The following is a 13714-nucleotide window of genomic DNA, read 5'->3' as shown; positions in this document are numbered from 1 at the left end:
GCACCATAATATAATATCAACAAATAATAATATATTGGAAAACTTGGCAACTTGGTGTATGACACGGGCGATTGCTCTAAGACAACGAGGGAGGCTCAGCCTCCTCTAAAAATGACGAACATCGTGTAGGATGAATTGCGCTAGGCTTATGTTATAGCCGACCTTATAACATTGCTATTTCAGATTCAGAATCACAGAAATATATGTGCTCAACCCACTACAGTGCAAAATCATTCCGTTATAACTTTCCCCAGTTCGCCTAATGTGTGCGTGAGTTTTTCCCCCTCGTGACAATGCGATGCAGCCCAGCCTCAGTGCACTTCAATGGCATTTGGGAGCTATGCGCTTTTCAATATCAAAATGCAAGACGATTATTGGACAAATACTGCGAAAACACCCGCCCACTGGACTCCCAGCCTCACAGTGGGAGGGACATGGCAAAGCTTTCCGCGAGGAGACTGGTGATTGGTGAAAGCGGCCGGATATTTTCTTTGATTGACAGCTCGTTTCAAATATAGACAGGCAGCGGTGAATTTCAGTTCAGTCCCATGCGGATTCGCAAGTGGTGTGGTGTATTGTAAGAGATCAGCTTACATTTCGATTTCATTCATTACATACGGTTTCTACCAGCTTTTTTTAGTTTGCATATATTTTCATTGTAAATATAGTGTTGTCAAGTTTGCTATCTTGGTTCCAGGAATTTCGTTTATTTGAGTGATTGAACTTGAGGGGGCTAGTCAGCTAGCAAGAAAGCTGCGCACGGATGCCAAGCATTGTTGATTTAATTTTGGCGAAGCCATTTGCCAGTCTTCCTTTCGAGGAAAAAATTAAAATTAAAGAGCAGGGTAGACCAACGCCTCAAATTGACTTGGTGAAAAAGATAGGGAATAATACTCGTTCCTTTCAGCTCTCCTGGTATGAGAAAGTGAATTGGTTAACAGCAAGTGACCCACATCAACAACAGTAAATAGGCTACTTTAGTAATATGTCATGGATGGACTAAAAATATAGAATCGATTTAAAATGTTTATGCTGAGTATATTATATTGGAATATATATTTCTCTGGATATTAATTAAACACAGCTACAATTTGGAAAACATTTTTAAACAAAAACACAGCCGAGAACATTTCACACTACAGACCTGGATTAAAAGTGAAGGGTTATCAAAATTGTCAATAAAACATTTCTCAGTCAAAATAAGTAAAATATAGGGAAAGTGTCATTGAATTAAATGTGTGGCACCCAGCTCTATGTTTGGCTCCCCAAGGTCAGTGCTTGTGCCTATTCCAGAACACTCTGCTGTTACTGCTGAGGTTCCTGACAAAGAGCTGCTTTCAATAATGATCAATTTTTAAACAACATGCCACAATTTTAAAATATAAAATGTTAAAATATACACCCCTCCCCCAGCACCACCATCACGTATATTGGACAGTAGGCTAATGGGCCAAAAGAACCTGTTATTTCACAGTTTGTGACCCTGCCAACAATCAGCCAGATCAGAGGCAAGAGTATGGGCAAAATTGATGTGTTTTTTCTTTTTTCTTTTAAAATCTGGAAATATCGTAACCGACCAGCCTCCCCTGTTTGAAAGACTACCAGCCGCCACTGGTGTATGAGTATTGAAAACAAATATACTTACTATCATGACTATAGCACCCAAAATATGTCCAACATGCTTTCTGTATTTGACCATTTATGAGAGAGAAAGCATTAGGAGCTTCATATTGACTAGGAATCAACTTGAAAAAAATAAATTATTCCATAAAAATCGTATTGCAGCCAAGGCCTACCCTGCTCCCACTTTTGCTTATAAGTCCTTTGTCATTTCTCCTTCTTGTATGCTTTATCGGCGGCCTTTTTCTCCTCTTCAGACCAAGGTTGCTTTGTCCCCATCTCTGGCGGTTTCTGTACACCTTTCAGAAAATTCCACATCGCAACGTAGCTTTGGCAGATGTAGATGTAAACAACAACAAAAACACGTGTTTAAATGGGTGATAATGTGGCCACATCTATTGAATTTGATAACATGATTACCGCACTATTCAACGAGATGCGTTATATGCATGCGCAGTAGTGAAAAAACCGACAGCCTGACTCGTACACGATATGATTCGGAATTCTTCGGTGTTTTCCGTCCTGCCGATAAACACATCGATTAACACAGACACGGCACACACTTAATGTGGTGGCTTTAGTTGACAGTGTGTCTGAATTAGGGCTGTGCGATATGGGAAAAAATGAATATCCCGATACATTCTCTCCATTTCACGATATATTGAAATCTCCTCTAAAGGACCCCATGAAATCTAACTTTTACTCTTTACTGTTTTCACTACAATCCCTGCAGATTAAATAACATTCTTGGTTAACTTTACAGGTGGTTTTCAACAACACATTTTACATTTTCATGTTCGTGATTAATCACAAAAATAAGACTATTTTTATTCAACAAAGATGTCGCACAAACTGAAAAAACAATCTTGAAAATTGCAACATATGGGGTGGCTTTGGAGAACGAGGCCGCTATGGTCATTTGTTTAGCTTGTGTGGGGGTTTTAGCTCGTGGTCAAGTAGTTTGGAGTTTAAGAGACTCTTCATACTGTACCAGGTGAGTTTTCAGGTGATGGAAAATATTTGTAGTGCTGCTGCCTTTCGTGATGACAGGTTTTTTTTTTTTTTTGCACACTTTACAAACTGGCATTTGCTGTTCCACGTCCTCCTCGCGATATCCAAAAAAATGCCAGATGACTGACCCCTTACTAGTTCTTTTAGGAACCAATTCATCTGCTTCCATTTTTAATTTGTCACTGAAATTGACAGAGCTTACATGGTAGCCTATGCAACACCAGCGATTGCACGAACTGAGTCAGCGATGTAAACCGAAACTAGAAAATCTTCCCGCAAGTTCCTTTCAGCACCGAGATGTCGCTCGGGATTGGTTGGCGAGTGTGTGACGTTATTGTTTTTTTTACCCTTAGGCAGCCTCTCACGTTACTGCCTGAGGGACAGGGAGAAAACCACCGGAAAATGTTTTAAACAAACGCAACAAACACGAAACAAACTCAAGCCGGCAGATGACCATAAAATACTCGATAGTTACGATATAATAATTTTATGTAGCTCACACAGAATTTTCGGAGATATATTGAGTATATTTGATGTATCACACAGCCCTAGTCTGAATCTTCACTTCATATTTTTTATTTTCAACTAGCCAGCCGGGCTGGCTAGTGACAGGAATTACCCGCCAAATGACAAATTAAGTCTCCTCGGGCGACCGGACCACTGCGAATTTCGAGCCCTGTACCACCAGCTGACAGTACAATACCACTGCCGCAAGGTCAGCTGGGGTGCAGAAGGGCACCACATCTCTCAAGAGACATAGTCTTGTGAACGCTGGATCTTCTATACTCCCAGTACTCAGCACAGCAAAGCTTACAAAAAAGAAACAAGGCAGAAACAAACACGCAAAGGAGAAAAGAACACTCCAAAACTACTGAGGGCACCAAACAAGTCATAACCGCCTGGGAAGGCAGACACATTAGGACTAGGTGGAAATACACAGAGCTGCTGTATTGTAGATTTCATTAATGAGACCATCAATGATGGTGTAGCTCACTCTGGCCACATCTAGTCCAGAAGGAACGATCTAAAGTGGGCCACCTTGCGCAATAAATGTTGCAAGCTATATACACTATATACAAGCTATATATAGAAGCGATATACACCCTAGGAATACCAACCTATTTGCCAGAAAGAATCCAAAGCGGTGAGGAATTGACTGAGAAGAAGCGAATTTTGTTGAACTGCTTATTAAGGCTTAATTAGTCCATAACTTCATTAATAATTGTAATTAAGCAAATCTGGGTAGAAGTTATATGCACCCTAGGTACCTCTACCTTCATACCAGAAAGAATCAAAATCGGTGAATTGAGGGAGAAGCAGAAATTTGTGTGGAAACTGCTCAGTAGGGCTTAATTACTGTACGCTATATCTTCATTATTAATTGCAATTATGCAAATTTGGGTAGAAGCTATATGCACCCCAGGCAGACCCACCTTCCTGCCGAAAAGAATCAAAATCGGTGAAGAATTGAGAGAGAAGAAGCAACTTTCGTGAAATGTGGACACTGGACGGACAACGAACAGCACATGATGGCGTAAGCTCATCGCCTGTCGGCTAGATGAACTAATAATGAGATTTCCATAACTTTTCCATTTTATCTAATTGTTTTCCATCTTGGCAGCACAGTGGTTAGCACTGTCGCCTCACAGTAAGAAGGTCCTGGGTTCAAGCCCAGTGGCGGATGGGGCCTTTTTTGTGCGGCGTTTGCATGTTCTCCCCGTCACTGCATGGGTTTCCTCCAGGTGCTCTGGTTTCCCCCACAGTCCAAAGACATGCAGGTTAGGCTAATTGGTGGCTCTAAATTGACCGTAAGTGTGAATGGTTGTTTGTAGCTTTGTGTCAGTCCTGTGATGATCTGGTGACTTGTTCAGGGTGTCCCCTGCTTCTCGCCCATAGTCAGCTGGGATAGGCTCCAGCTTGCCGGTGACCCTGCACAGGATAAGCGGTTATAGATAATGGATGGATGTTTTCTATCTTTGATCATTAACTGTGTTCTTCCATCCATTAAAAAATTGGATGGAATCACATCTCCCTCAGTATAATGAACCTGAGTGCCTTTTTGACTTTTATCCATACTAGGTCAAAGTAAATATCAGAGTAAATAAGCCCTACTAATGCACAAAGACTGTACACTGACCGAATAAAACACAGTGACCACTTCTTGTCTCGCGGCAGCCTCTCTCACCATGTCTGATGTTCACCACAAATTAATTGGCAAACAACAAACAGGCTATGTCAAATGTATTTCATTAAGGACACAGTCTCTCTCTCTCTCTGTCATCTAAAACTAGCAAGCTAAATAGCTAATATCAGGTTAGCCAAATATAGTCGCATTAATTTTAATCAGGTGTACTAATATGGTAGCAGTGCAGCAAACTGTATTCATAAACCAGAAAAACTTGTGTAACTGTATTCTGCTTCAATAACAAAGTGATCTGACTGAAACTCATCAGTGACATGGGAGCGTTAGCCTTGATAGCTGGCTAACCTACCATTGATCATAACTGCCAATTTAGATAAACATTAATGCTGAATACATACAAAAAAACAACAGTATTTACTATATGTAGTAAAGACAGTCACCTTATCCTGTCTTGAACCCAGGTCTATAGGATGCCAAACCTGCACCCTGGCCACAACACCAAAGAGCCAGGCTTGTTGGTAGAGCAGTCAGAGCACATACTCAACTGTAGTGACAAGCACTCCGTCACACTATATTAATGACGGCTAATGCAATAAAAGTTAAAAATGCTGCCATTTTATCAACTTCCTGCTGAAAGTGCTTAGCAAGCAATGGAAATGAACTTGATTCTATGTTGTGAATGTCAATGTTTCGAACTATTCACCGTCTCCATGACCCAGAAACTGGCTGGAAATATCCCCACCTTTTTTTTTTTTTTTTACAGTGGTCCCCCATAGGAGATTCTCCACTCTGATTAACCCTTAACCCCTTGAATGCCCTTGGACGAGTCATGTATGTCATGAAATCTTTTACCGCTGTGCCTTATGATGTACACTACTCATCATAAACGCCTCCTTTTATGTACCTTACATGGCACATTACTTTTACTTCACAGTGCTATGTTACTGTCGGTTGGCCTAGTGGTTAGCATGTTCCCCTCTTGATCAGGAGCTTGTGAGTTCTATTCAGGGTTGGGTCATACCAAAGACCCAACCAAAAATGGTATCTAGTTATGTGTACATTGGGTTTTCAAGCACTAGTAATTCATGTTTACTTTTGACCCTTTATAATTGCACTTAATATCTGAGAGGCAAGTCAAGTCCCTGAGACAAAATTGCCATGAGATGAGATAGGTCCTGTTATTACTTACATTATAACCTATACAAACAGTGGTTCTATCACCAGCCTCTTTTTACTCTCTCTTTATTTTTTCAAATTAATAACCATGCGAAAGTAAAGTGCAGAAATTATAAAAAGTGCTGACTCCCGAGACTCCTTTCATAAATATTAAATAAACCTCTCCTTACAGAAATCTTGATCGTATCAATGATTCTGTTTTCCTTCGTTCAATAAGTGTTTACAAGTAAAAGATTAAGTCGAATGTCCATCATACACGTCCTTAGGTATTAGATGTATTAGATTAGCTGTATTAGCAAGAGAGAATTAATATAAATTAACCATACCTTCTGAACAATCAGATTTGAGAATTCAACAGTGTAAATATCCACTTATATGCTTGCTTTTTCATGGGAAAAAAAAAACCTTGAACAGATTTTATTCAGGGGTGGCACAGTGGTGTAGTGGTTAGCGCTGTCGCCTCACAGTAAGAAGGTCCTGGGTTCGAGCCCCGGGGCCGGCGAGAGCCCTTCTGTGTGGAGTTTGCATGTTCTCCCCGTGTCCGTGTGGGTTTCCTCCGGGTACTCCGGTTTCCCCCACAGTCCAAAGACATGCAGGTTAGGTTAACTGGTGACTCTAAATTGACCGTGAGTGTGAATGGTTGTCTGTGTCTATGTGTCAGCCCTGTGATGACCTGGCGACTTGTCCAGGGTGTACCCCGCCTTTCGCCCGTAGTCAGCTGGGATAGGCTCCAGCTTGCCTGTGACCCTGTAGAAGGATAAAGCGGCTAGAGATAATGAGATGAATGAGATTTTATTCATCGAGATGCATCCTCTCTTTGTCTCTCTGTCAGATTGAAAATGTGTTCTCTCACACACACACACACACACAGTTACTATGATACTATAAGGTTAGCCAAAGCTATGAAATGGAAGAGAGGATTGTGGGTCACAAATGAATAGCACGGATGAGCCCATTCAATCAAAGGGCGTCTCTTTAATGAGCTCTGTCTTGCTACAGGAAGGTCTTGGGGATGATCCGTGCTTGAAGCACTTGAGACGGGTTTTGTCAGTAGCCTAAATCACAGCGACGGTCCAGTGAAAGTGAACCAAATCATAGAAAATTTATGCAATTCAAGTAGACAGATATGCATTAAAGAAAGCTCAGTTTCACACAAGCTGTTGCAAGAAGTTTGCAAGGTGATTAATGGTGCAACAAATAAGCTTTTAGATGCTCTTCTATGAAGAGGCATTCAAGTTCTGCTAATACACATGGTTAGAGGCCTTGGTGAGGAAAAGACATCATTATAAGCCCTTTCCAAAACTACAGAACCTCTCCAGAATTTCATCGTTTTGTAGTCAATAATGTGAGAGATTTCCTCCAAACATTCCTAGAACCATTATTCACTGGTTTCAGTTGATGGCTCTGAACAGGTCATAGAGTTCAGTTCATTTTTCACTGCCTTTAAACTCTGTTTTTTTGTGCTTTATCTTGTCCATATTGGGATTCGGTTTTCAGTTTAGCTGTCTGCTTTCTGTACTGTGGACATTTTTTCAGTGTAGTCAATACCCTTGTCTGAGCATTGTACCATTCCTTGTTAGTTCATCCGGTTGACAGCTTACGCCATCATGTGCTGTCCGTTGTCTGTCCAGCGTCATCCGCATTTCACAAAAATTGCTGCTTCTCCCTCTTCACTGATTTTGATTATTTCTGGCATGAAGGTAGGGGTACGTAGGGTGCATATACCCAGATTTGCTGAATTACAATTATTTATAATGAAGTTATGGACTAATTAAGCCTTAATGAGCAGTTTAACAAAAATCACTTCTTCTCGGTCAATTCCTCGCCATTTTGGATTCTTTCTGGCAAATAGGTCAGTATTTCTAGGGTGTATATAGCTTCTATATATAGCTTATATATAGTGCATATAGCTTGCAACATTTATTGCACAAGGTGGCCCACTTTAGATCATTCCTTCTGGACTAGACGGGGCTGGAGTGAGCTACACCCTCATTGACAGTCTCGTTGTTGTTGTTATTATTATTATTATTACTATTTTAGAACAAATACTTCATTGTCAATGTTGCAGTACCTGCTGACCATTGCATCGAACAGAAAGAAGTTGAGAAGATCGACAATTACTCCCAACTGAGACTAGCGATGGCAAGACTGTGGAATAAAGAGACAACTGTAGTTCTGGTGATAATTGGAGCCTTAGGGTCCACACCAAAGAAGCTAGATAACTACCTGGAAAAGATAGAAATAACACCAGACATCACCACCTTACAAAAGAGTGCTCTTCTAGGATCAGCTAACATCATCAGAAAGGTGCTGTCTGTCTAAGGTTGTGAAGACTTGATGGACATGCATTAGAACAATTTCTGGTTTAGTAAGACCTTAATTGTGGAAAAACAAGGTTGAAGAAGAATCCTTTATTTGTCACATGCACACTCAAGCACAGTGAAATGCATCCTCTGCATTTAACCCATCTGAAGCAGTGAACACATACATGCGCACATACCCAGAGCAGTGGGCAGCTATACGACAGTGCCCGGGGAGCAGTTGGGGGTAAGGTGTCTTGCTCAAGGGCACTTCAGCCCAACCTTCAGATCATGGCTGCCCCATGTTAACCTAACCATGTGTCTTTGGACTGTGGGGGAAACCAGAGCACCTGGAGGAAACCCACACAGACACAAGGAGAGCATGCAAACTCCACACAGAAAGGTCCCAGTCAGCCACTGGGCTCGAACCCAGAACCTTCCTGCTGTTAGGCGACAGTGCTAACCACGACACCACCGTGCTACTCCTACTAGTAATTGTTGTTGTTATTGTGAACATTTTATTAGCCTTTATTCAGTTTGTAGCTCCTCCGTTTTACAACAGACAGCAACAGGACCGCATCTGATATGCTGTCATGTTTACTGTCAAGTGATCTTTACACCATACACTGACAGCGCACAGATCAGCTATAAAAAAGGCACATAGTTTGTGTGGTATGGTCTTTGTTTCTAACTAGAACCACTGCAAAATATATTATTCATGCTATACTTGTAGGTTATACTCATAATCCAAACAGAACATCAGTGATATTTCAGTCTGTCGCTGGATGATGAACCCAACAACTTACTAGCACTGATAAGATGCAGGGTCCTGTGTGCATCAAATCAAATCACATCAACTCAGTGACCGCAGTCAAGATATCACAAATCCTGACAATGCCACAGCCATCTGGGAGTTAAGGGAACAAAATTGGCCATGTTCTCTGGGTGGGAGGGATGGCAGACTCTCACCCTGCTGTCAATCACAGTGAGGCTAACCAATTAGAGCATTAGAACTTGGGTAATTGTGTAACTATAATATAAATAACCCATGTGCTATCTTTCCTTCTTTGGTGTATAGCCATGGAATGTGATATGTATTTTGTGTGTTTATTGTATTTTGGATATCAGTGTAAAGCAGGGGTGTCAAACTCATTTTGGTTCAGGGGCCACATACAGCCCATCTGATCTCAAGTGGGCCGGACCAGTAAAATAACTGCAAAATAACCTTTGTCAACTCCAAAGCTTTAGCATTGTTTTTTTCAGTAGGCTATGCTTTATCCTTCAGCCTACATTTGTAGCCTACATAATCACTGATCACAAGGGATCTAGATTATTACACATTTATTCACAGAGAGGCCAATGGATTTGAAATAAAATGCATTTCACTCTCAAACAACTGGTTTATTTTTATACAGTTGAGTGAATACATTTTTACATCTGACAACCTGAACCAACTCCCCACACTAATGTTGGCAAAGGCAGATTGCTTTTCAGGGCACACAACTTCTGCAGCCTTCAGCATGCATTTTTTCACGAGTTCACCATCAGAAAATGGCTCGGATGCTTGCACCAACTTGTTTGCAATAAGGTAGCTAGCTTTCACTGCTCCATCACTGACCTCACGGCTGCGAGTAAATGCAGACTGCTGTTTCTTCAGAGCAGCTAACAATTCATTTATCTTCTCTTTTCTTAATTGTCCATAATTGTGAAATTTTTCTTTATGACGAGTCTCATAGAGGCGCTGAATATTATATTCTTTGAGCCCTGCAACCTGTTGATTACATATCAAGCACACTGGTTTTGTATTCACCTCTGGGAATAAATAATACTCAGTCCATTTTTCCTGGAAAACTCTGCACTCTACGTCAACTTTTCTTCTTTTCGACAAAGACATTTTGGTAATGGGGGTATCACTCTTGATAATTTTGATAGCAACTTAATAGTGGTGAGGCAAGACTGCCATTCATGGAATCAGACAGCATATCTGGGCATGTTGCTAAAATGTGCTGTTTATTTCCTGATCTCTTGTTATGTCAGTGCTGATTTTTTTTTTGGCTGCCCCTAGCGGCTGAATTGAGTATTTCGGTTATTTCTTTAAAAATTCATAAGTTGTCACAGGAATGGGCTAGAGATTTACTTTTTTTTTTTTAACATCCTTAGAAATTTTTTCTCTACAAGTCTGGGGCCGGATCCGGCCCGCGGGCCATATGTTTGACACCCCTGGTGTAAAGTATGAAGGTTACCTAACATTCTGTGGATTCAAAATAATGCATTATGAATTTCTAAAGTAGTAGGTACAGTGTCCTGCAAAAGTATTTATCCCCCTTGGTGTTTGTCCTGTTTTGTTGCATTACAAGATGGAATTAAAATGGATTTTGGTGGGTTAGCACCATTTGATTTACATAGCATGCCTACAACTTTAAAGGGGCAAATTGTTGTTTTATTGTGACACAAACAATAATTATGATGAAAAAACAGAAATCTGGAGTGTGCATAGGTATTCACCCCCTTTCATACGAAACCCCTAAATAAGAGCTGGTCCAACTGATTCACTTCATAAGTCACATGAGTAGTTGATTAAGATCCACCTATGTGCAATCAAAGTGTCACATAATCTGTCACATGATGTCTGTATAGGGTAAATCAGCCTGTTCTGGAAGGACCCTGACTCTGCAACACTACTAAGCAAGCAACATGAAAACCAAGGAGCACTCCAAACTGGTCAGAGACAAAGTTGTGAAGTATAGATCAGGGTTGGGTCATAAAAAATATCCCAAACTTTGAATATCCCAGGGAGCACCATTAAATCCATTATAGCAAAATGGAAAGAATATGGCACCACTACAAACCTGACAAGAGAAGGCCGCCCACCAAAACTCACAGACCGGGCAAGGAGGGCATTAATCAGAGATACAACAAAGACACCAAAGATAACACTGAAGGAGCTGCAAAGATCCACAGTGGAGATGGGAGTATCTGTCCATAGGATGACTTTAAGCCAGACACTCCACAGAGTGGGGCTTTATGGAAGAGTGGCCAGAAAAAAGCCATTGATTAAGAAAACACTTTTGGAGTTTGCCCAGCAGCATGTGGCAGACTCCCCAAACACATGGGAGAAGATTCTCTGGTCAGATGAGACTAAAATTGAACTTTTTTGCCATAATGGGAAATGCCATGTGTGGCGCAAACCCATCAGCCTGAGAACACCATTCCTACAGTGAAGCATGGTGGTGGCAGCATCATGCTGTGGGGATGTTTTTCATCTGCAGGGACAGGAAAGTTGGTCAGGACTGAAGGAAAGATGGATGGCACCAAATACAGGACAATTCTGGAGGAAAACCTATTTGAGTCAGCAGAGGTTTGAGACCGGGATGAAGGTTCACATTCCAGCAGGACAATGACCCTAAACATACTGCTAAAGCTACACTGGAGTGGTTTAAAGGGAAACATTTAAATGTCTTGGAATGGCCTAATCAAAGCCCAGACCTTAATCCAATTAAGAATCTGTGGCATAACTTGAAGATTGCTGTACACCAACGCAACCCATCTAACTTGAAAGAGTTTGAGCAGTTTTGCCTTGAGGAATGGGCAAAAATCCCAGTGGCTAGATGTGCTAAGCTAATAGAGACATACCCCTAGAGACTTGTGGATGTAATTGCAGGAAAAGGTGGCTCTACAAAGTATTAACTTTGGGGGGGGGAATACCTATGCACACTCCAGATTTCCTAATCAGAATTATTTGTTGGAGTCACAAGAATTTTGAGCCTTAATAATGGGGCCACTGAACAAAAAGGTTGAGAATTCGTGCTTTGTAATGTCCACAGATTATGTGTTTAACTTATCTGTATGGAAAAATAACTTCCTTGCCCTCATTTTGTTTCTGCAGGTCTGTTGGCTATTGCAATTCCTGAGCTGGACCTGGTCATCTCATTGGTAGGTTCAATCAGCAGCAGTGCTCTAGCACTCATATTTCCTCCTCTGCTGCAATTCCTCACCTTCCACACAGAGGGACTTTCAGCCTGGGTGAAAATTAAGAACTCTGTCATCACCATTTTTGGCCTGTTGGGCTTCGTAGTCGGGACCGTTGTCTCAATCATGGAAATCATCGACCGCAGTCATTCGAAGCACAGGGCCAACTTTCAGGTCTTTTGGTGACAATCCTATTAAACAGATGGTTTATAGACTGGTTGGGCTGTTTCTTATCTGCATAGCTTGTTTATTTTAGCATAATTTATACTTGATCATTTTGGGCTGGTTTTTTACAATGAAGCTGATCACCTTGAATTCACCTTGAATCAACTCCAAAACTGGAATTTATACAAACCACAATTATTAAGTATAAGAAGTATTCTGGATGAATTACAGCCATTAATAGCATTGTTTTATCCTTGGGGTTTTATTTATTTTGGTTTATTTTTCATGTATTTCATTTAGTTTAGTTAATTTTTTTATGAGATCAGGTCACAAGTTACAGTGTGCTCAAATTACTGAATCCTATCTGAATTTTATTGCACATTGCTACAGTGCATTTGTCATTATGAATAATTAGCCAAAATTAAATCAGGAGGAATAATATTGAACAAAATGCAAAGTACTGTTTAAAATGGTCATTTTTAGCCAATGTATAGCCATCGGCTTGTTTTTATATTAGTGAAATAACTTTTTTTTTCTAAATCAGTGTTCATTTACTTTTTTATTCAATGCTTATTCCATCAGTACCAAATTGCTATGTTGAATAATATTATGATTATTATTTACTTGCAGGTTTTTTTTAAAAGTATATATTATACCTAGAAGGTGAAATGTTTAGAAATATTAAATTTTTCTTTTTTTTTTACTTGCTGCTTAATAAAACACTCTTTAGCAGTGTTATTATTTCTTTTAATCAGATAAGACAGATAAGGAAAAATGATCAACTTCACGCCTCACTTGGAAAAATGTTTGTATGTGATTTTATTAAGTAGATATGTAGTATAGATTATATACTACAGTGCTCCTAATGGGACATGTGAAAAAATTAAAAAAAAGAAAGTATACGGTGCACACAAAAATGTTTTCGGTGCTCAGAAGAAAGTTTCTGGGGTGCACCAGGTACTGGCTGCATCTAAATACTCCATTTGTACTTACAATGGTTAAGTACCTACTACCCGACTGTAACTGTAGGATGTTCTGTGAGTATGTGAATGAATGAGTAGTAAGGACCCAGTTTGGACAGAGAGGATTGAGGCAGAATGAGAGCTGCTGACGTATGGCCAGTTCCTTGTTCGACTTTTGGAAGGGGTAGAGGATACTGATCCCCCTTTATGTAGACCACAGCATATTCACAGCATATTCCCAGTTACCTATTATCACTGTGAGACCATGACAGTATTTCTGTTTTGGGAAAAGCTGACTTTGTTTCAGGAAAGGTGTCAGGTCGCAGTGAGAGGCGGGTGTATGTGCAGAATTATATTTATTAGGATGG

General features: G+C 40.4%; 1 protein-coding gene across 3 annotated transcripts in view; it reads left to right on the top strand.

Moving 5' to 3' along the window:
• Positions 1-12924, top strand: part of slc36a1 (solute carrier family 36 member 1) — a 116868-nt gene extending 103944 nt beyond the window's left edge. For all 3 annotated transcript variants that reach the window (XM_060928022.1, XM_060928023.1, XM_060928024.1), the window contains one exon: positions 12137-12924. In XM_060928022.1, the coding sequence (XP_060784005.1) occupies positions 12137-12405 (269 nt within the window). In that variant the 3' untranslated portion in view covers positions 12406-12924. The remainder of the gene's footprint in view (positions 1-12136) is intronic.
• The last annotated feature ends 790 nt before the right edge of the window (positions 12925-13714 follow it).

Source organism: Neoarius graeffei, chromosome 8, assembly GCF_027579695.1.
Source record: "Neoarius graeffei isolate fNeoGra1 chromosome 8, fNeoGra1.pri, whole genome shotgun sequence".
In the NCBI taxonomy this organism is placed as follows: domain Eukaryota; kingdom Metazoa; phylum Chordata; class Actinopteri; order Siluriformes; family Ariidae; genus Neoarius; species Neoarius graeffei.
Note: the sequence above shows the minus strand (reverse complement) of the source record. Positions and strands in the feature narration are given on the sequence as shown.